The sequence below is a fragment of the Triturus cristatus genome, chromosome 4_1, assembly GCF_964204655.1.
Source record: "Triturus cristatus chromosome 4_1, aTriCri1.1, whole genome shotgun sequence".
NCBI lineage: Eukaryota > Metazoa > Chordata > Amphibia > Caudata > Salamandridae > Triturus > Triturus cristatus.
Genome location: NC_140585.1, coordinates 747,500,905 through 747,523,919, shown reverse-complemented (window position 1 = coordinate 747,523,919; position 23,015 = coordinate 747,500,905). Strand labels below are relative to the sequence as shown.

Genomic DNA, 23,015 nt, shown 5'->3' with positions numbered 1-23,015 from the left:
TTCTGCAACTCTTTAAGTATAATTATTTGTCCAGGCTGTTTGGGTGTTTTGGTTTGTTTCTTGAGTAGAATCAACACGTAAACGCGGCTTTAACATTTATATAAGCCCGTTATAAAGCGTGAAATGTAGTTCAACACCCACTGCCTTCATAGCTGCCAAGGTTTCAGATTGCTTATGTGTGACATTTTCGTAATTTCACTGTAATTATGATTAGGGCTCCGGTTTGACTCTTATTTTCCGGGTAGTTGGTGCATCGTCTTACACCATTGAAGCTGCACTGCGAGTCGTGCAAGTCAAAAAACGTCTAGTTTGATCAAAGTGAACCATGTATATTCCAATTTTATTCCATGACTTTGAAGAAGTTTTCCAAGTTCACAACTGAGGAAATGTGTTTCCAAGCTTCAGATGCTAAAAGACATGCCCATCCAAGCTTTATCCAGTAGCACAATGGAAATTCACAGTACGTCTTGGGCAACTATATGGAAATCCACCGAAAGGATTTTGGGCTTAAAGCCCTTCAGGAGTGACTGGAATGTAATAAGCCATCAACATTGTAGGAAATCTTAAACAACGTCCATGAAATCATATGTAAATCATGTATGAAAATGCAAGCCTTAGCGTGCTTGTGCAACACCTCCAAAACCAGTGTGTTGCATGCCACAAATAACCAAAACATTTGTGCTATTGCACCAAATTGTGCATGCAGGTGTGCTACAAAAGTATTATGGGACAAATAAACAATGCTGTCTACTGTGTCAAATACGAGCTAAAACCGTTGTGCAAAATGCCCATCGTGAACCTAACAATTTACTCACGTTGCCACAGATGTAAAATCTAAACTTTCATGTCTCGACGCCAAGTCTGGCGCTTCAATTGGCATCCGTGAAACCAACCATGAATGTGCTTGAGATAAACTGCTTGTTTTAAATCTAGCGAAATCCCCACGGGTGCAATCCTTCTAAACTGGAACACACCACGTGACTGTGTGCAGAGCCAAATAGTAAACATGAAAGAAATACGTAAACATCCTTTCCTCGTGTTTTCTGCAAAAGAAGATAATATGACAAGCATTGGCATAGCCAATAGGTCTCGCCTTTGGGGCCTTCTAAGTGTTTAGCCATGTAACAGTTGATGTTGTTGCACCAAGGATATTGTGCTGGCTAACTTAATACTTATAAGTTCCCAAAGGCGAGACCTATTCGCTATGCCAATGCTTGGTTTGAATTTGGAGTTGTGTATGGCCTACCTACACTCGCAACATTCACCAGCCAAGACCTTCACATGTTGGTGCAGAGGGGCACACTTGTCCGTCCCCGCTGGTTCATGAACATAACCTGCTCATTTGTTGGAGGCTCGCGGGAGGGGGACTGGGCTCACTTATTCAGTCATGCTGTGGTCCCGCTCCTGAAATTCTTGCCTTCAAGCATCTAAAAAAAGTTTTTGAAAATAATGGAGTGCATTGGACCATCATTCATTTAGATATTCTTATTCTGTCCTGCCTAGTTATGTTTCACCCTGAGAGTTTGAAATAGCAGTTACATATTACATCACATCGGAGGCCTCCTGAGATATCGAGTTGTAACTGTGCATCTTTATACAACACCAAATGGCGAATAATTATTCATGGAGCATGGTTTCATTTTTCTTTTTCGTTTTGTTTTCAATGACAGGGTGCATGTAAACATTTGTGTCTGAACTGCATCATCAGGTTTACGGTCATAGTTTATTGTTAATTTAGGCACTTTTCATTTGCATTGTCTGAAGAGTGCTTGGTATCATTTTCACGTAGTAAGCACGGTAAGTGAGCACAGTATGATTCACTGCAGAGGGTCACATATTTCTTATATTATTTGACACAACTTGCGGTCACGTGTTTGTAGATTAACTCTGCGGCATGTGTAAAAGGATTATTTACATCGAGTTTGCTATCAGTTTGCTTGGAGAATAACTTTGTTTGTTTTAGGGATGGTGAAATGGGGGGCTAAGCTGCCAACATTGGCACATGGCGTGAATATGCTGGTTTCCACATTGGATCTTATCTCTACATATTTCTTAAGTCGAGCGTTTGCTTGTATGGTTAATTTTTAGTTTTTATGGTTACTTTTACTCAGACCACCACTCAGCACAGGCCGCATTGAATGGCACAGTAGCTTGCGGCGCTGTACGCAGGCCCCTGTTAGCGCACTTTAGTTCCATTATTTATTAGAGTTTCTTGTTGCTCAAATGGGTGTAGTTTTTGGTATTTATGTTTCTCTATATGTTCCATGGCTTGATTTTTGCTTACGAGAAAGTGTCACTCATAGTCAGTGAAATGTCACTCATAATTACACTGAAATTATGAAAATGTTACACATAGCAATCTGAAACATTTAGCAGTTATGAGCCGGAGGGGTGTTGTCTGATGCCGACTCTGGCGCTGACTGGAGCCATGCCTTCCAGGCCAGAGGCTATTCTTATGGGCTCAGAAGCGGGGAGGATTGGGAGGGGTCACTGGAACCTGAAGAATACCTGTCTCCAGACCCCAACAGGGACTGGTGTGAGGAATTGTCAGACACCAGCAGACTGGACACCTCTCCAGATACTGGCATGCTCGCTCCCCCTAGCGTGGCTACAAAGGGTCCTATTTTTTCTATGGTAGTGAGAAGGGTGGCCGAGGCCCTGGACCGTAGCCTATCTTCAGTGGCACTCTCGACTAACGTCTTAATGGAGGTGCTTCAACCGGGAGTGACATCCACAGAACACCCTCACCCATTTAATGAGGCTGTCACAGGCGTCCTGCTTGGAACTTAGTACATACCCTGCACAGGGGCATCTGTGAACAGGGTGATTGCCTGCCGCCATCGCCCGCTCCAGGATGCCTCAATTTCCTCTTGCAGCACCCTACTCCCGGACAGCATGGTGGTCCGTGCCTCCACCTTCCTTGTAAATTCTAGAGCATTCCCTATCGCAAGCTATGGCTGATGGGAGAGATGCAGCTAAATTCATGTTTGGTTGTGGGCTGGACATGACTGACTCGCTCGGCAGAGCGGTTTCTTCGTAAGTGGCCTTATGGCTCCACGGGTGGGTGAGAACAACTGGCTTTTTCAGGGATGTCCAAGGGTCACTTATGAACATGCTCTTTGATGGCTCCTGCCCCTTCATAGAAAAGGCAGGCTCAGCGCTGGAGCGCTTCAAGGATAGCAGAGCTATGGCCAGCCACCACAAAGAGCAGGCTTCCCTGCCTCTCTGTGACCGAAGACATGTTACCCACAGACCCTGTGGGTCGGGCAGCAGGAGTTCGAGCTAGTCCACCATTCCTTCGCCAGCCACAGACTCCAAATCCCTTTAGTTTGCCCTCTTACCATCATGGCCACCCAGAGGGAGGCAGGATACGCCATCACCTGCCCCCCTGGTGTTCTATAGCATCAGACTATTGGGTTCTTCAGACTGTCCAAAGGGGTTATACCCCATTCACTCCTTTGAGACTACCCCTCACCAATACAACCCAATTGGGATAGGCTGATGGAGGTCCATCTCTCCTTGCTCCGCCAGGAAGTGACAGCTCTCTTGTCCAAAGGAGCCATAGAGCGGGTGGAGATGCTAGAAGTAGGTCATGTGTGTTATTCCCACTACTTTCTGGTGCCCAAGAAAGACTGAGGCCTTCATCATATCCTAGACCTGCGCCCTCTCAATTTCTTCTTCATGCTCACTGTCGCTCAAGTTGTCTGCCCTGGATCCAGAAGACTGGATGGGAAAATTGGACTTGAAGTACATATTTCCACATTCCTGTCCTGCCTTCCCACAGGCATTACCTGTGAATTCACAGGGCACAACAAGCACTTTCAGTTCACCGTGCTTCCTATTGGCATTACCAGCGCCCCGCAGGTGTTCAAGGTGATGGCGGTGGTTGCAGCTCATCTGCAAAGATCAGGGGTGCCATTCTTCCCCTACCTTGATGATTGGCTGTTGAAGGCGGGCTTGCCCCAGGCTGCCGTCTCCCATCTCCAGACTACGGCAGAACTCCTGCACTTGCTGGGGTTCACTATAAACGCGCTGAAGTCGCATCTGACTCCCTCTCAGATGCTCCCTTTCACCTGAGCCTTTCTGAACACAGTGCAGTTTCAGGCCTTTCCTCCCAAACAGTGAGACCAGGATATTACCATATTACCAGGATATACCAATGTTTCAGCCTATATCCTGGATATCGGTGAGACTGACTGAGGCGGCTGGCCCTCATGGCATCCTGCATCATGCTTGTAACACATGCACACTGGCATATGGAGGCTCCGCAGTGGGACCTGAAGCTCCAATGGGTGCCTCATGTGGGGCATCTCTCTGAATTGGTCCAGACCAATGAAGGAACTGCAAAATATCTGTAGTGGTGGTTAACGAACCACGATTTGGTCAGCGACAGACCCATCTCCCTTTCCCGATCAGATCTAACATTGGTGACAGACACGTCACTCCTGGGATGGGGCGGCCATCTGGGAGGGGTGGAGATCAGAGGCCTTTGTTCTCTGGCAGAATTTGGACTCCACATCAAGCTACTGGTATTCTGGGTGAACCAGCTGGTATTTAAAGCCTTTCTGCCCTTCATCAAGGGAAGGCTAGTCAGGTGTTCACAGACAGCACCATGGTTATATGGTACCACAAGAAACAGGGCGGGGTGGGTTTGTGGACCCTCTTGTCAAGAGGCCCTGTGTCTCTGGATATTGATGGAATGTCAGGGCATTTCTCTGGTGATTTAACACCTGGCAGGCTCTCTGAACCCCAAGGTGGATTAACTCAGCGGAAGATGTCTAGCAGATCACGTGTGATGTCTCCATCCGGAGTTAATACAAGGTCTCTTTAAGCAGTGGGGAGAGGCTTGGTTAGATGAATTTGCCACCTCAGAGAACGCGCAATGTCAGTGGTTTTGCACTCTGGAGTGTCCAAGGTGGCAATCCCTCAGATGCTTTTAATGTCAAGTAGAGCTCAGGCCTCCTCTCTGCATTTCCCCCATACCACCCCTGCCCGGAGTTCTCAAGAAGATCAAAAACGACCATGCCCAAGTCATCCTTGTGGCTCCCTACTGGGCTCGGAGAGTTTGGTATTCCAAGCTGTTGAGCAGGGCCATTGTTCCTCCACCGGGCTACCTCTTCTGGAGGAACTTATCTCGCAGCAACAGGGAAGGTTTCCCCACCTGTACCTGTCAACACTCTGCGTTCATGCATGGAGATTAAGCTGTGAAAGTTGGCAGCTTTCAAACTTCCGCCCAAAGTCTGCAGTGTTATCTTGGCACCCAGGCGTCCCTCCACCAAGACTGTGTAGCCCTGCCGTTAGGGAAGGTTTGTGACATTGTGTGCAGAGAAACAGGTTGACCCTATTTTGATCCCCCCCTCTTTCAGGTCCTTCTCTTTATCCTTTCTCTTTCCCAGCAGGGCATGCTAAAGGACTGTCTTTCTGCCATCTCAGCCTTCCTGCGTTTGCCTGATCAGCCATCCATCCCTCTTCAAATCACGTGTTGTAAATAGGTTATTGAAAGGTTTGCAACATGTTTTCGCATTAATCATGGCTCAGTGGGACCTTAATCCAGCCATTGCACAATTGTCCTCTCACGCTCCTTACCATCAAGACCGCATTTTTGGTGGCAGTAACAGCTGCCTGAAGGGTCAGTGAGCTCCAGGCTTTCTCATCCAGGTCTCTGTTCATCTACCCATACAAGCTGTTTTTTTGCACTAGATCTTCCTTTCTGCTGAAAGTTGTCTCTTCTTTTCGTGTATGCCAGTCCATCACCCTGATTACTTTTATACTCATGTCATATCCCTCAAAGGAAGAGGAGCAACTTCACTGCCTGGACACAAAAAAAGCATTGTTATTCTACATTGACCACACGAGTTCCGGGTGGACGGCTGTGCAGAAATGGACCATCTACCGTTGGATCGTCCTCTGCATTAAAATCTGCTACGCATCAGTCAAGAAGCAACCCCTTAGGGCTTGCATACTCATTCCACCAGGTTCAAGGCTGTGACCACTGGGTTAGCACTTGGAGTCTCGGTCCTGGTCTTCTGCCAGGCAGCAACGTGGGCCTACCTGCACACGTTCACAAAACACTACAGCGAGGATAGTCAGGTCCATCAGGATGAGCAATATGCTTGTTCGGACCTGTAGGATTTTTTGGTGTGAAATTGTTTGGCAGACCCACCTCCCCGGAGGTATTGCTTGAGTATCTATTCTGAGTTAAGTAATCTGTGGCTAGAAGTCTCCATCAGATTGACAAGTTACTTGTTTCTTGTATCTGTATCCTTCTCTTGATTTTGATTATTTTGAGAACACTTTTTTTGGGAATTTGCCAGATTCGAGTTTAAAAATATAAATAGTTCAAATGACAACATGCTCCTAATTTCATTGTAAAGGGGTGTTGGTCCTGAGAAAACATAGACGCAGCAAAGGTGTGCAATGGTAGAGGGCACTCAAATTGCAGTGTATAGCACATGCTTCTGAAATATTGTCTTTATTTATCTTTATTTCATAGAATATGCAATAAATAGTTCAGGTGACCGATTTCAGCTATGCCCCATGGTTTTCTCTAATGTGATGAACAGGACATGAAGGTGATATGAGAGCACTGCATTGAGTACTAACATCTTCAATGCTCTGAGGAGCAAAGTTGCACAGTTACCTGTGTAATTTAGGAATGGACATATCAATATAAGGAACTTCAAATCTATCCTAAGTTATTCTCTGACGTAGGCCGAAAACCATAGCCACGCGTGGGATGGGGGATATTGTCTCAGAAATAGAAAAAAAACTTCAAAGTTTCAATTTTGTAAAAATCATTGTTAAAGTGAAATAAATGTTTGCGAGCTTGATGTGATTTTCTGATCAATATCTAATTTTATTTTATTTTGCAGCATTGGTGGCCTTATATTAGACACTACGGTATCGGATCCTAACTTGGTTGGCATTGTTGTTTACACTCCAGTCATCAACGGTGAGTAATCCTAAATCGGTACAATTCATAAACTTCCATACATGTAGCATGAAATCTTTTTTTGCTTCCCCAATGTAATTTTCTGTTATATTTTCTAAAACTGTGTTAAGTCATCAAAAGTGCAATGTTCTATCATTGCTGAGTATCTCATGTCTGAGCTTTTCAAATTAGTTCTTGAGCCAGGCAAGTGACAGCATAGATAGCACTTGAGACACATATGTGTTGCATGATGATTACAAGATGTGGATGGGTTATGAAGGGCAGCTGTCCCCGCTGACACGAGTGATTGACACATTCTCAGACAGAGCTCATGTGCACAGAAGTAGGAGCAAGTATTGTGTACATTACCTTCAGTACTCTGGACTTCTTACTAACTGTTGTAGCTGAGGACAGGGTCTTCTTATAGATGAGTCTTGAACACCTTATGTAGGAGGAAATATATTTCTCCCTTGGTAGACCTTTACTTATAGCCACAGATTCATAGCTTCTTTGAAGGTCCCATGCTCTCTCGATGTGTAATTAACTGCATACGTTTCAACCAATGTGCGTACACATACACGCACACACTCACTCTCTCTCCCTCTCTACATCCATGTATCATTATATTCTCACAGCACTCACACTAAACATTTCACAGCACATCCACTTAGTCCACACATGGGTCAGGGCAAGTAAATGTACTATCTTATTCCTGAGGCACATTATACCAAACTTACTTCAAGGAAGTATTTGCCACGGTAGTTTTAATATGTGCATATATTAAGTACATGTATTTAATGATGAAACCCTGCCATTGAATATTCATCCTGTTGCTCGGATGGACTTTGTTTGCTGCCCTGCTGAGTCATATGGCTCATGTCTGACTGTGTTCTACCAGATATGTAGGTAATGACCCAGGTCGAGGAGACACTCTCTCCTCCAGCAGCTCCGCGACCTATTCCCCGCCGCTGAGCCTCCTCTCCCCTTCCTGAGTCCCCTGATTGCCAGTTGTGTCTGAAGTGTAATTATTTTTTTGCCAGTTGTGCCTGAAGTGTAAATATTTTTTTCCCTCTATCACTGCTGTATTTTTTTCCTCATTCCTGGGTGTGATCCTTTACTTGTGTGTGCCAGGGCTATTTTCGTGTGTTGTCCACTCCGCATTCTCCGTGGGCTGATCATCGTTTCCTGCCGTTGACGCCCTGCGGCCCCGCCACCCTCCACTGCCGATCCAGCCTCCCAGCTGATCGTCCCTCCCCACTCCCCTTCTTAATGGCGGCCGCGCCTATGGCAAGCCCGTCTGCCCCCATCCGTGCCTGGACCGCGCCCAGCGCCATACCCCCTGGCCCCTGCGAGAGCCATAACTCCCGACGCTAACACCCACCACACACTCAACGTCGGCCAAACCTCCACCTGCGTCCAGGCCACCCCGAAGCTCACCCACGGACCCTTCACCTGCTGAAACTGCAGATACTCCAGCCAGCGCACACCTGCACGTCCTGCTCATCCCACCAAAGAAAACAACAACCATCTCAGATGCATACTACTCAACAGCCGCTCAGTCCACAGGCACGCCATCAAACTCTGGGACCTACTCGATTCATCCTCCCTGGACGTCGCCTTCCTGACGGAGACCTGGATGAACGCCTCCTCGGCGCCGGACATAGCCATAGCTATCCCGGATGGCTACAAGATAACCCGCAGGGACTGAAACATCAAACCAGGAAGAGGAATTGCCATCGTCCACAGGAACACCATCAGGATTTCAACCGACACCGAAGATTCCCTCAGCATGGCCGAACACCTACACTTCCAGATCCGCGCCGATCACAACACCACCCTCAGAGTAACCCTTGTCTACAGACCTCCGGAACCCTGACCACAATTCAGCGACTCCATCACCGACCTCATCAGCACTCACACGCTCGCCTCCACAGGCTACATCCTCCTCGGAGACCTGAACTTCCACCTCGAACGCAAACAACAACAACAACTCCACAACCCTGATCGCCAACCTCGGACTCAAACAGCTCGTCACAACACCCACCCGCTCCGTCAGACACACCCTCGACCCCATCTTCTCCACCAGCAATCACGTCACCTTCAGCCACACCACTGAACTCCACTGGACCGACCACCACTGCATCCACTTCTCCTTCGAGAAACACACCGCACACAACCAACCGCAACGGATCCCACACCGCAGCTGGAACAAGTCACCGAAGACCAGCTTATCACCCTCGCCCGAGGTCCTCCACCCGAGCCCTCCGACACCAACACAGCGGCCCACAACTTCAGACAATGGATTGACGACTGCGCCAACACCCTCGTCTCGATCAGGAAACCCTCAAACTGGCACACCGTCACGAGAGCCATCTGGTTCAACCCCGACCTCCAGACATCCAAGCAAACCTACCGAAGACTCGAGAAGCAGTGGCGCCCCGACCAGACTCCAGACAACCACGCAGCCCTCAAGAACGCCAGACACATGCACCACCAACCAACTCACCCGTTCCTCCAAAAGGAACTCCTTCAAGGAACGCATCGACAACAACGCCCACAACAGCAAAGAGCTCTTCAACATTGTGAAAGAACTCGCCACCTCCAGCTCCAATGACATCCCACCGTCGCAAGAACTCTGCGACTCCCTGGCCACCTTGTTTCACTGCAAGATTGCAGACATCCACGACAGCTTCGACACCCAGACACCAACGCCAGTCACCGACCCACCCTCCCCCCGCATCCCCCTACCAAACGCCGACCAAAGTCACCGACCTCATGCTCTCCTGGAGCAACGTCAACGACGAAGACACCATCAAAATCATGAACACCATCCACTCCGGCTCACCCTCCGACCCCTGCCCCCACCACATCTTCAACAAAGCTAACTCCATCATCGCACCCCACCTCTGGAAGATCATCAACAGCGCCTTTGAGACCGCCACCTTCCCGGAGAGCTGGAAACACGCCAAGATCAACACCCTACTCAAGAAACCCAAGGCAGACCCAAAGGCCCTCAAGAACTTTTGACCCATCTCCCTGCTCCCGTTCCCGGCGAGAAGACGGCCAACAGACAACTGACCCACTTCCTTGATGAGAACAACATCCTGGACTCCTCCCAATCCGGCTTCCGAAGCAATTAGAGTGCCGAAAAAACGCCGTCATCGCCGCCACCGACGACATAAGGACACTGCTAGACAACGGCGAAACAGCGGCCCTCATCCTCCTGGACCTCTCGGCCTCCTTCGACACCATCTGCCACCACATCCTGCGCACATGCCTCCACAACACAGGGATCCACGACAAAACCTCAACTGGATCACCTCCTTCCTCACCGACAGGACCCAGAGAGTCCGCCTCCCCCATTCCGATCCGAAGCCACCACGATCACCTGCGGCGTACCCCAAGGATCCTCCCTCAGTCCGACTCCTTACAACATCTACATGGCACCTCTCAAACATCGTCCGAGCGCACCACCTCAACATCTTCTTGTACGCCGATGACACCCAGCTGATCATCTCCCTCACCAAGGACCCAGCCACCGACAAATCCAACCTCCACGAGGGAATGAAGGCCGTCGCAGAGTGGATGAAGACTAGCCCCCTGAAACTGAACTCTGACAAGACGGAGGTCCTCATCCTCGGCTCCACCCCTTCTGCATGGGATGACTCCTGGTGGCTGGCCTCGCTGGGCACCACCCCTACGCCAACCAACCACGCTCGCAACCTGGGGTTCATCCTGGACTCAACGCTCTCTATTACCCAGCAAGTCAACGTTGTCTCGTCCTCCTGCTTCGACACCCTCTGTATGCTCCGCAAGATCTACAGATGGATCCCCACCGAAACCAGAAGGACGGTCACACAAGCCCTCGTCAGCAGCAGGCTGGACTACGGCAACGCCCTCTACGCAGGAACCACAGCCAAACTCCAGAAAAGACTGCAATGCATACAAAACACCTCCGCACGCCTCATCCTCGGAATCCCCTGCCACAGCCACATCACCGCCCACCTGAGAGACCTGCACTGGCTTCCAGTCAACAAGAGGATCACCTTCAAGCTCCTCACCCACGCTCACAAAGCACTCCACAACGCCGGACCAGCATACCTCAACAAACGACTCACCTTCTACACCCCCGAGCAGCCAGCTTCGCTCCGCCGACCTCGCCCTTGCCTCCGTCCCACGCATCCACAGAATGACCACCGGCGGCAGATCCTTCTCACACCTCGCCGCCAAGACATGGAACACCCTCCTCGCCAACCTGCGACAGACCCAGGACCTGCTGACCTTCAGGAGACTTTTCAAGACCTGTCTGTTTGACCAGTAGCTGTGCCCTCTTCCCCCTCCCCTCTAGCGCCTTGAGACCCTCACGGGTGAGTAGCGCGCTTTACAAATGATTGATTGATTGAAATGATGGGTAATAGGTTTATTTTATTTTGAATGGATTTACTCACACAAGTAAATTTTGAACAAAAGTGTTTTACTTGACAACAGAGTTGGTACATAGGTAGTGGTCAATTGATAGTAACGTAATTAGAGGTGAAAACAGTATGTTCCTAGAAGGTTACTCCATTGATGGAACCGGGGAGGCATAGACAGACAAAACTAGCATGGATTCCTGGAGTTATGCAATACAATTCTGTAGTCGGTCTTTACGCAAAGTTTAAATTTATATAGATTAAACAATCCTTTTGACCAGACACACACACTGCATAGTATCACAGCAGAGCATAAGAAGATTAGCAGCATAGTGGTAACTAATATATCCGGCGAAGGTAATCGTCGTGGAGTGGTACAAAACATAAATTATTTATTGAATTGTATATATTCACATGAATATACAATTTATCCGGGTCAGGAGCCATGGTGAGGTGAAGGGTGGTCAAACATAGAGCTTAAGCATTGCATGTCCGAAAGCTGGAAGAGGTGGATCTTGAGAAAGGACTTGAACCAAGACTCAGATGCGTCAGCATCACGATCACTAAAAATGGGCAAATTAGGGATCATGCTTATTGGCGGAGATGTGGCTGAGGTTTGCAGTATGCAGTGCTTTGTGGTAATTTAGCAAGAGAGGTTCCCTGAGAAATATGATGTGTGGTGGCCAGTATGGTTTTGAAGGCAAGCAACAGAAATGTTCAGAGGCGCGTTGTTTGGCCGATAGCCAGCAAACTTGGTGGATGTGGGAACATGGGTCCAAGAAGTTGAACTAGTGTGAGAGTGGCAAAATCAAGACAGTAGAGCGAGTACTGCAGGATGTCCCCCAGAGATGAGGAGGACTGAAAGGAAGATAAAGGTGAGTTTTTTTTAATGTTCAAGAGTTGAAAATTTGTGTCAGTGCTGGTGATAAAAACACCAACCTTAGTTTGGCGCTGAATTCAGTGCCAAGATTTCTATGATATATATATCCGAGGGGTGGGTATAGAGGATGCCGGGTAATAGGTTATTCCAGTCTCCAAGCATTATAGGTACAGGAAGCATAGGATCATCCATTGTCTGATGGCCGTTAGTCAGCTGGAAATTGTTGGTTAGAGGTAAATGAAGAAACTAGAAAGTAATTTTAACTATAGTGACAATCCGTGCAGTGGAATTGGCCAAATGGAGAGTAAAAAGGGATAGATATGTAATGGGTTGATAAGGTTAGGGTGAGTTACTTAAAAACAAGGCATGCAAGTGTTTTAGAGAAGAAAGGGAGTTGTGAAATAAGACTACGTTAGTGGGTGTAGGGTTGTAAATTTCTTGAGCAGTGGAATTATTTAATAAATTTGAAAAGCATGAAGGATTAGTGACTTAGAGGGAGAGAATGAAATATTACAAACTTTTGCTAGGACTTGATGTTTTAGGTAATGAAGATTGAGGAGGCACAGGAAGGGTTATCACATTGGAGTATGGGGATGCACTTGGACAGGTAATTGAGGGAACGAGGCAAAGTAGGTAAAGTAACTACGTTTTAGATGGAGAGTAAATGTGTGCGGAGAATGTATAGAGTGTGCTTAGGTTATCTGATCAGGTAAATGTTTGAGGAAAAATAGGAGGCATAGGTAACCGATAGGCTGGTGGAAAGCTAAAAGTTGGTTATAAGAGTTTTGTGTTGAATGCTGGAGCTGTTGTGGTGATTGGGACTTGATTATATGACAGTTTGCTTGAATCAGAGAAGTGGATAGGATATTCAGAGTTGCAGTTCATCTGCTTTCACATACTGGTCCTCTGACACAAGCAGTCTCTCAAATTTAGCCTAATTTATAGAGAGCCATATACAGCTGTCACATTTGGACAGCCTCCAGTGCAATCACATACTCCTAGCACATGCATTGTCCTGCCCAGTCTCTCTCACACAGAGCTTCTTAGGGATGCATACTACCACACAGGCATCTTTTCTGACGTTAGCAGAGATACTTTCAGAAACGCAGTTAATGGAACAGACTATGCCACTTTGCTCTTGGACACATGAAGCCCATTCCCACTGGCCTTTTACATGGACAGACCTAACGTCCGAGTGATTAAATTATAGTCTTAGTGGCCTTTCAAAGGCACTGAAGTTTTTCACAGCTGAACCAATAGCTTCCCAATTTTTTTATTTTTTAATTAAACATTCTATTAAGTTTCCAGGCTTTATCACAGGATCCACTCCTTGCAACAAGGAACGACTTGACATAACACTAAGAGCTGTAATGTTGTCTATTTGCATCCACATCTTACCTCATAGTCGTCCTATATTTCAGTCCTTTTTCTAGGGCAGCTTCTGCCTTCATAGACTTGCTTTTCAGTTAACATACACTAGTCTTTTTATTGCAATTTGGTAGCAAACAAGATACAATAACGAACTCTTCAATTGGCACATGTTTATACTTTACACGTCTTGCATATATCAGGACAGACGTCTGTTATCAATACAGTATTGTGCGTTTTGCCCCCGTCACTCTTACATATTGCCAGTTATCTACTTGTATCGTACAACCCTGCCCCTAGTGCTCTCCGGGTGGGTGATTGTTGCTGCCCAGACAGAGCATCCCTCTGCTTTTGTTCCATCCCCACCAGATCTTTGTCCATTTTTGTGGGCAGCCTCTTCCTTCGCAGACCACCCTTTCAGCTTGCATACACCAGTCCCTATCGACCTTCCAGTCCCGATACGCAGGTCCAGACCTGCCCTTCATTTTCTTGCAATGTTACGTTTTGCTACCATAAAATCTAGTGTGACCCATGTTCTTTCTCCTGCTGTTAGGTCTGTTTTCTCCCAAATGTTTAATAGGCACCATTGGGGCAAAGCCACAACTTCCCTCCCGCACGTGTCAGCATACGTGAAATAATCTTAAGGACATGACAACTGTTGGTTCGAATACTCTCTCCACACTTTCTATACAACCAATCAGGCGTCTTGTATTCAGTGTCATTTCCCTGTGGGGCATGAACACTAATAGATGAGATGGGTGGCTAGAATTCTGGCCAGAACTTTGCTTTCCATGTTAAGTAGCGAAAAGGGCCTATAGGAGGCACACTTGGTTGGTGGCTTGCCCTCTTTCAGTCATTATTATTGTGGCATTAGGCTGATCTGTCGGTGATATCCTGTACTCTCCCGCTTCCTGTAACATCCTGTGCATGTGTGGTGCCAATGTAGCAGTCATTCCCTTCTAGAGTTCTATAGGTAGGCCATTAGTGCCAGACACCTTCCTGACCACACTTCCCTTATTGCCCCAATTATGTCTACTGCACTAATATCTTTATCTAACTCTTTTTGCCTTTTCTCTATAATGCTGTGGAGAAACTCCAGAATCTCCCTTTGGATCTTACCACCCTAGGAGCTATATAACTCAGCATAAAATCTCACAAACTCTGCTGCAATCTGCATGTCCTCCTGATCTGTCTCGAAGAGCCTGCATGGACTTCCTGCACCCAATTCCTTTCCCACTCTGTCTTGGTCAACCATGCCAAAAGACGCCCTACCTTGTTTCCCACTTCATAAAGTCTGCGCTGGTTGGACAAGGCAGTTGCCCTGTCCGTATATTCAAGTAGGTCCCTATATTCCGCCTATACAATTCTCAACCTAAGGTCCATCTCAGCGTCCTCTTCCACTGCCTTGCTCAGTTCTAATGTAAGATGCCCTGTTCTAACTTATCAGCTTGCTCCCTCATGCACTTTTTTGACCCAGTGATCATGGACATGGCATGTCTCCTTAGGGGTGCATTGTAGGTTTCCCACACTGTGGCTGAGGACTTCAATGAGCCCATGGTTTCCTCAAAATATTGCTTAGTTACTTCCGTCAGTTTATCCTCATGGTCTCTGTCCCTAAGGTACAATGGGAGGAGGGTACTGCCCCCTCTTGCCTCCACCTTAGATCTCCTGAGTTGCACCAACTGGAGAAAGTGGTCCTAGAACCTCTTAGCCAGCATCTTGGGATTGAGGAAAAAGTCTGCAGTAATGTGGTAGGTTAGGAGATAATCGCAGAAGGTGTGATGAGCACGTGAATGGAAAGAATACCATTTCACTTTTGGAGTTTGTGTGTTGTCCCATTCCCTCTCCGCTTCTTCGCTGGGACTGCCTGTCTAGTTCGTTGCACAAGCTGACATTTAGTTCTCAACCCAGGACGTAAACCCCCACTGGTAGTCTTCCGAGAGGGCTCCCAGCTCCTCCATCGCTGAGGTACTTTGTTTGGGTGGGACATTTACAAAACGGAGATTAATGGGATGCCGTCCCTGTTTGAACTACATACTGCCCCTGCTACTCCGTCCGTGTTTCCTGAGGAATAAAGGTGTCGATTTTTTTTTTTATGTGCAGGCCAACCCCTCGTGATTCAGCTGTATATCCAGTGTGTGCTAATCGTTTGTAACCTCTTCTTCTTTTGAATGTTTTACAATTATTGCCCTTGATGTGCATCTTTTGCAACATCACAATGTCTGGCCCTAGTCGTTTTAAATATTGTGCCACTATCCCCCTTTTTATCTTGTTACGAGACAATATTGTCAGCCTACCCCCACTTTTTCTCTGTCATCTTCATCAAGTCCTTCAATGTGCATTTATCCAATACCTTCCTTGTATCCCCATGGAGGATATGTTGAGTGGAGACGCAATGACCGCTATCATCTGCACGCAGTGTGGCACAGATCAAATGGAATTTTAACTGGCACAATTAACCGCAACTCCCCCCAACCCCACCCCTACTCTCCTGCTCCACAGGTCTTGAACTGCATGACCCCCCAACCAACAGGATGACTGTTGCCCCATACAAATCATAAACTATAGCAATTAAAATCGTTTGGTTGCTTTCAAGCTACATCTCTGTCACATGGATATGATCTGGATCTTTATCCTTTTCCATTTCCTTTTTAGCCACCAGCCTTTTACTTTTGGGTACAGTAAGTGAAATTAGAGAAACTAAAACTCCCTACATACAATGTACTTTTAGATAAAAGAAGAAAGCTGTGATGATAAGTGAGACTATAGAAACTAATGCTCACAACATGCAAAGTGTTTTTGGCTAACAGTTGCGATTGCCTAAATGTTCTGTTGTAGAATCAGTTGCCGATTTGTTACAATGAAAGGAAAAGGTAGCCTGCTACATGTAAGTATCCTCTAAGCAAGATTTCACATGTCTTTCAGGTATTGGTGGAAATCTGGTTGCAATTCAAGCCAGTAGGATTTCTACGTATCTCCATTTACATAATATTCCAGGAGAGCTGCCAGAGGAGGCCAAAGGTTGCTACCATCCATGTAAAACATTTTATGGAACAGGTATACATTTTTTTTATTTGAAATCTGCAGTTGGACAGTCCATATCTTATTTTACTCTTTACGTGACCTTGGTTTATCTTGAATGTTTCACCAGATATGCACATTTGAAACTATATTACGCGAGAAAGTATGCATGTTCGCTAACCATAAATTCCAAAATGCTGCCTGAAAATCATTAACATGTCAAACTCTTTTGCATGCAATAAAATAAACATGTTTGCTTCTTTTGAATAATCCAACAAGTACAACAATGTAAAATTGGAGAAATTGTAGGAATAAGTATTCTCTTTCATGGATACGCCTCAAAGTAATAAACACTGAATTGTGCCACCCATGTGACCAAACCAAGAGCAAACAAAAATCTTTTTTTGTGTGTGTATATGTATATGTGTGAATGTGTGTGTATATGTATGTATATATCTATATCTGTAATATATATATATATATATATATATATATATATCACACACACAAGAGATTAAGTAAAGCATACACTCAGGAGATGTTTGCTCAGTACAGGTTTAATCACCAGTCGTTAAGCGTTTCGACGGCAACGCTGTCTTGATCACAGACAGTGTGATCAAGACAGTGTTGCAGTCGGAACGCGTAACGACTGGTGATTAAACCTGCACTGAGCAAACATCTCCTGAGTGTGAGCTTTGCTCAATCTCTTGTGTGTGGTAATACGTCCGGCCAGTTCCGCTGGCTTCGCGCACCACCTGACTACGGGCCGGGATCCTGGAAGGAACGTTGTGTGGATTGGATATATAGATATATACCCTTCCTCCAGTGTTCCTTCCTGGCATATTGGTGACCGTTATGCCAGTTCATTGTTCCGGCGGCGGGATCCCGGAAGGGACGTTGTGTGGATTGGATATATAGATATATACCCTACCTCCAGTGTTCCATCATGGCATATTGGTGACCGTTATGCCAGTTTATTGTTCCGGCTCCTGACAACAGGATCCTAGAGCACTGAGCTCAGCTTTTTTGGCTTTTTCTCTATAAAAACCTTTAACAGCTGGTTTAATCCACCTCACTCAACATCCCTTAGGGCAAGATGGATTTTTCACCTCTTTTTTGACTGGAATCTTTAATATTTTCCGGTCAGAATGCCTTAGTTTTTTAGTGAAGTGCCCTGCCTGAGGCGAGAAATAGCCAGTCAGATCCCCATGACATCTGTTTTGTATGCTTTCCAGAGGAGCACCATCCTGAAGATTGTGAACATTGTGAAAACATATCTGGAAGGACCCTGAAGGATAGGCAAAGGATCAGAATACACAGCCTCCTTGAGACACTTAAATAGACATCTTAAGCACATTATGAGGCACAAGGAAAGGTTTTTCTGTTTACCTCCGTTCTCTAATCTCACTCAAGTACTACCCAAGAGATATATCTAAAGAACATGAAAGAAATGAAAATGACAATGTTCCCATTCAACATCGAAGCCCTCAACGTAGAGAACAAGTACTGTTGCAATATGCTCGCTGTTCAGAAGGCACACTATGTGGATATTGAAACCACCTTCGACTTCAGGTCCACCGCCTTTGATGTCTGTGCCACCTCTATCAACACCAAGAATACCATCTCCCTCAATGTCAAGACCACCTACAAGACTAGTCTGCTTCTCCCTTGCAGAGTCAGTGAGTGGATTGACTCGATGACTTTAAAAGGAGAACACAACCATGTTCATCCGACTCGGACAGAGTTCTCTAGGCATACTCGCCCACCAAGAAGTAATTACTGTTCCTAAGGAAACTCGAAGGAAAATGTGATCTGGTAGTAGATGTAGATTACCATGATCTATCTAAACTCCTACCACCATCACATCAGTGATTTCATAAACTCTGCATTGTTAGGGCATCATCTAGAGGCCTTTTACCCTTGGTTCCAGGTCTTTTGGAACTTGCAATGCAATTATGCTTATCACCAACTTCTGCAAGCTAAAAAATATAAAGTGCAAGATCAGGGCTTTCTCTTCCTTAGATCCGATCCCCCTCTGGACTCTTTTATTGTATCTGCAGTGAAGAAATCTCATGCACCTTCCTTCAGTGTTCCTCCAGATAAAGAGAACAAACTGATGGATACAGTAGGAAGAAAAATGTGTGTCACAGCTGCCATGAGCATGAAAACACTAAGCGCCACAGCCTTGCTAGGTCGCTATGATAGATCCCTTTATGACTCTTTTTTTTTTTTTGAAAATTCTTTTTTTATTGGCATTTGCATAAACATTACATACAGAGGCACATTTGGAGTTACTATTGGTGCATAACTACACAAGGCAGGAGCGCCCAGCCACAGCCCAGGTGGGTCCCCGAGCTCGTGGACCCGTGGGGTTGCGTGATGCTACTCTTTGTAAGCTGCAGACAGACGTCCGGGGTCTGCGTCTGGGCATGCCCCACCAATGCGCATGGCGGTCACTGCGCCGCATAAGAGCCATGTAGTGTGCCTATTCCCCTGTGAGGTGTATCATCAGGCTATGGGGTTGCAGCCATGAGTTAACCTTCAACCAACTGGGGACATAGAAACTGGGGGGGGGGAGTTGCACTATGCCGCGGAAAGTGAGCAACAGTAGTCTTGTGCCTGAGCGCTGGACCATCGCGTGGGATGATGTCGGTGTTTTTGCAGGCGCGGGGATGGGGGGGGGAGAATAGTCGGATGAGGAGGGGGATGCGATGGTGCCAGTTACCGCCTATATGGAAGTGTGGTAGCGGGACAGATGTTATCTACGACCGCGACCCACCGGGCGCCCGGTCTTCTCGTGTGTCTCCCTGGGTGGGCTCCTGGCTCACGGCTGGGGGATCGATCGCTTGTGGGCCCGCCACAGCTGTTGTTTCGTGCGCAAAGGCATGCATTAACATGGCCCATGACCGGGAGATCGGGTGTTTGCGTATCCCTTGGGCTTCCTCCGTTCTGAGTAATGTTTCCTCCGCCTTACCCCATAGATCCCTCTATGACTCTTTACAGTGCATTACAGAAAAGCTTCCAAGGGATGACGGACAGGATTTTCAAGAAATCCTTCAGAAGGGAATCGTTGGTGCCCAACCAAGATATAAGTGGGGAAGCAGATTCCTCAGACGCATCTGCTCTGGGGTATTGTTACAGGATTTGCATTAGACACAATGCTTGGTTAAGGCTTACAGGGTTAAAACCTAAATCCCAACAGAAAATTCTTATTCTACCACTTTCAGGAAATTTTCCTTTCGGCTCTCATGCAGATAATGAAGACTGAAATAAATGTTCTAAAGCAGTAGGTCTCAGGAAGAGGAAGGAATTCAAGATACACACTATAAGCCTTATGATATGATGTATTTCCTACAGAAGGTTCAAGCCCGTCAACAGCAACCCCTACAGCAGCTGCAACAAGAACAAAGGCAGTCTTGCCACCAGCGAGGAGCTGTGAAAGGCAGAGGAGGCCAACAAACATCAGCCACCTACGAAAGCCTCTTCAAAATCATTGAGACCTTACCTCTTCCCTCTCCCTTAGTCATGCCAATGGGAAGCGGTATCTCAAACAATCTACAAGACTGGCAAAATAAACAAGAGAGACAAATGGGTCTTGAATATTGTTTAGAATGAGAATTCTTTCATGTTCAAGTCTCCTCCGTCTACTGTACTACCAAAGAAATCTTTACAACACCATCAAGACTTGCTTTGAGAGTAGGTGGACACTATTTAAAAAGAATGAGGTGGAAAAAGTTCCTTCTTCCCAAAAAGGAATGGCAATTTTCTGGTACAAAAGAAAGAACCAGAGCAAGAATTCAGACCCGTGTTCGATCCTATACAAAACTAACAAATAAATGGAAAAAGAAAGAAAGGTTCAGAATTCTGGCTTTACCCCAGATCTACTCCGTTACATCAGTGGCACTAAATGTTTACAATAGATCTAAAAGTGTGTATTTCCACATCCCAATCATGAAGAAACACATTAAGTTCCTAAGATTTGTGGTAGGAAGAGATAATTTCCAATTCAAAGTCCTACCGTTCGACCTAAAGGCAGCCCCTCGCACTTTTTCAAAGTGCATTCCAGTAGTAGCAGCTTCCCTCCGAAAGTTAAAGATCTTAGCCTACCCACACCTGGATGATTGGTTAATAAAAGCAGCATCTCTGGATCTAGTAATGAAACGCTTTGATCAAGATAGCTTACAGAGTCTAGGCTTAAAAATCGACTTTCAAAAGTAAACAACTATTCTAGTGCTTGGGAGCGATATTAAAACAAAAGACACACAGATGATGGACGGAATGCAGAGCAAATCAAACATTCACCCCGTCAAGAGATCTGGGTTAAATCCATCTTTCTTTTGCTCACATGCCTCCCCAGTTTGTTCCCAGCCATATGCAAATCAGTCTTGACCCTGTGCCTCATGGGAACAGTCCAGCCCGAACTGCCAGGCCATGTCCTCCCTGGACTGGAAACCGGCATCCAGGGACCAGTTTCAGGGCATCACCCCTCATCAACTAGGCTAGCTTGAATCCAGTGGCACAGTGAGCCCGGGACCCACATCTGGGCATACATGGCGCACTTAGGGCGAGAAAGCAAAAGACACTCTGATGATGGATGGAATGCAGAGCAAATCAAACGTTCAACCCTCCACCCCCCCCCTCCCCCCCCCCCCCCCCCCCCCCCCCCCCCCCCCCCCAGTCAAGAGATCTGGGTTAAATCCATTGTTATGTTGCTCACCATGCCACACCAGTTTGGACCCAGCCATATGGAAATCAGTCTTGACCCTGTGCCTCATGGGAACAGTCCAGCCCAAACTGCCAAGCCAAATCCTCCCTGGACCGGAAACAAGCATCCTGTGACCGGTTTCGGGGCATCAACAGTCCCATATCTCTGTACTGGGGTGAATGTATGACATTGTTCTGCTTTCTGTCCATCAATTGTTCTTTTTGCATTTGACACCCCGAGTGGGACGGGTATGCCGAGACGTGAGTCACCTTGCTCTCCATCTCACTGGTGTAAAGCTATCCTGGATGAAGAGGGTTGAACCCTGAAACCGGTCGTAGGATGCATGTTTCCAGTCCAGGGAGGACCTGGCCTGTTAGTTTGGGCTGTACTGTTCCCATTGGGTGCAGAGTCAACACTGATTTGCATATGGCTGGGAAGAAACTAGAATGGAATTGGGAGCAAAGAAACAAAGGATTTAGGCCCAGATCTCTGTACTAGGGTGAATGTATGACATTGTTTGGCATTCTGTCCATCAATTGTTCTTTTTGTATGGGAGCGACATCAGACACCATTGTCGCAAAAGTGTATCCATTGGAGGAGAGACTCAAATCTGCCTGACAGACATGCCAATGTCTGAAGCAAACTTTCCATCCAACTGCTCGTCTGATTTCTTCATTACTTGGACAGGCATTATGTATCTTTAAAACTATGCAGCTATTACGACAATGTGTACAAGACCAATGGAACCAGAAATTGGGAGAACAAGTTAACATCTCAAGTAGCACTCCAGTTGTTTCCTTGGTATTCTCAAGAACCCAATCTCCTGAATAGGATATGTCATCAAGACATTCTATTGCAGATCTTAGTGACAGATACATCATTACTAGGATAGGGTGCCCAAATGTACCATCTGCAGATACATTGAACATCGTCATAGAGCGATAAGTCCTGCCAAATCAACTTGTTGGAATTAAGAGCTGACAATCTAGCTCTGAAATCACTCCTCCCATCTTTCAGGACCAGTATGCTTCTAGTTCAGATGGACAATGCAACCACTGTGCATTATCCGAACAAGCAGGAGGATACACTCAATGACTTTAGCCCTGAAAGCCTAAACCATTTGAAAATGGCTGTTTCTGTGAGGTCTTCTGCTTTTTACAGCAGTCCACCTACTGGGGTTTTAAAGGGCATAAATGAACATCCTCAGTTGACTAAGACAAGAAAATCACAACTGAATCCTCAACGAAGAAGGGCGGTGAGGCTTCTTCCAAGAATGGGATTATCCGCAAATAGAGCCATTTGCAGACGCAAACAGCAAAAATGCCCAAACTTTGCTTCAAGATAATACCAACCAGGGTCCATGAGGAATGGCCTTTTGGTCATGGTAATTTCTCTACACTTTTTCCTCCCATCCCACTGATTCGAACAGTGTTAAAGTTGCAGTATTATCGAGCAAGAATGATTCTTGTAGCCCCAGAGGACCACAGCAGTGGTGGTTCACAGATCTCCACCTATCAGAGAGACCACACATAAAGCTGCTGTGCAGACCATATCTTCTTTACAAGTTTGAAGGGTAGATCCTACATCCTAAGCTAGCATTGTTGAACTTAGCTGTTTGGCTTTCGAATGCTTGCAGTATGGACGTTTAGCTATTTAATAAGACTGCATAAACAAGAGGCGAAGAGGCCTTCCACTAGA

General features: G+C 46.4%; 1 protein-coding gene across 1 annotated transcript in view; it reads left to right on the top strand.

Moving 5' to 3' along the window:
- The window catches only part of SLC41A2 (solute carrier family 41 member 2), a 402,292-nt gene that overhangs the window by 261,085 nt on the left and 118,192 nt on the right, over positions 1 to 23,015 (top strand). Inside the window, exons 8-9 of the mRNA XM_085653261.1 lie at positions 6,873 to 6,952; positions 16,517 to 16,648. Coding sequence (XP_085509387.1) covers positions 6,873 to 6,952; positions 16,517 to 16,648 — 212 coding nt within the window. The remainder of the gene's footprint in view (positions 1 to 6,872; positions 6,953 to 16,516; positions 16,649 to 23,015) is intronic.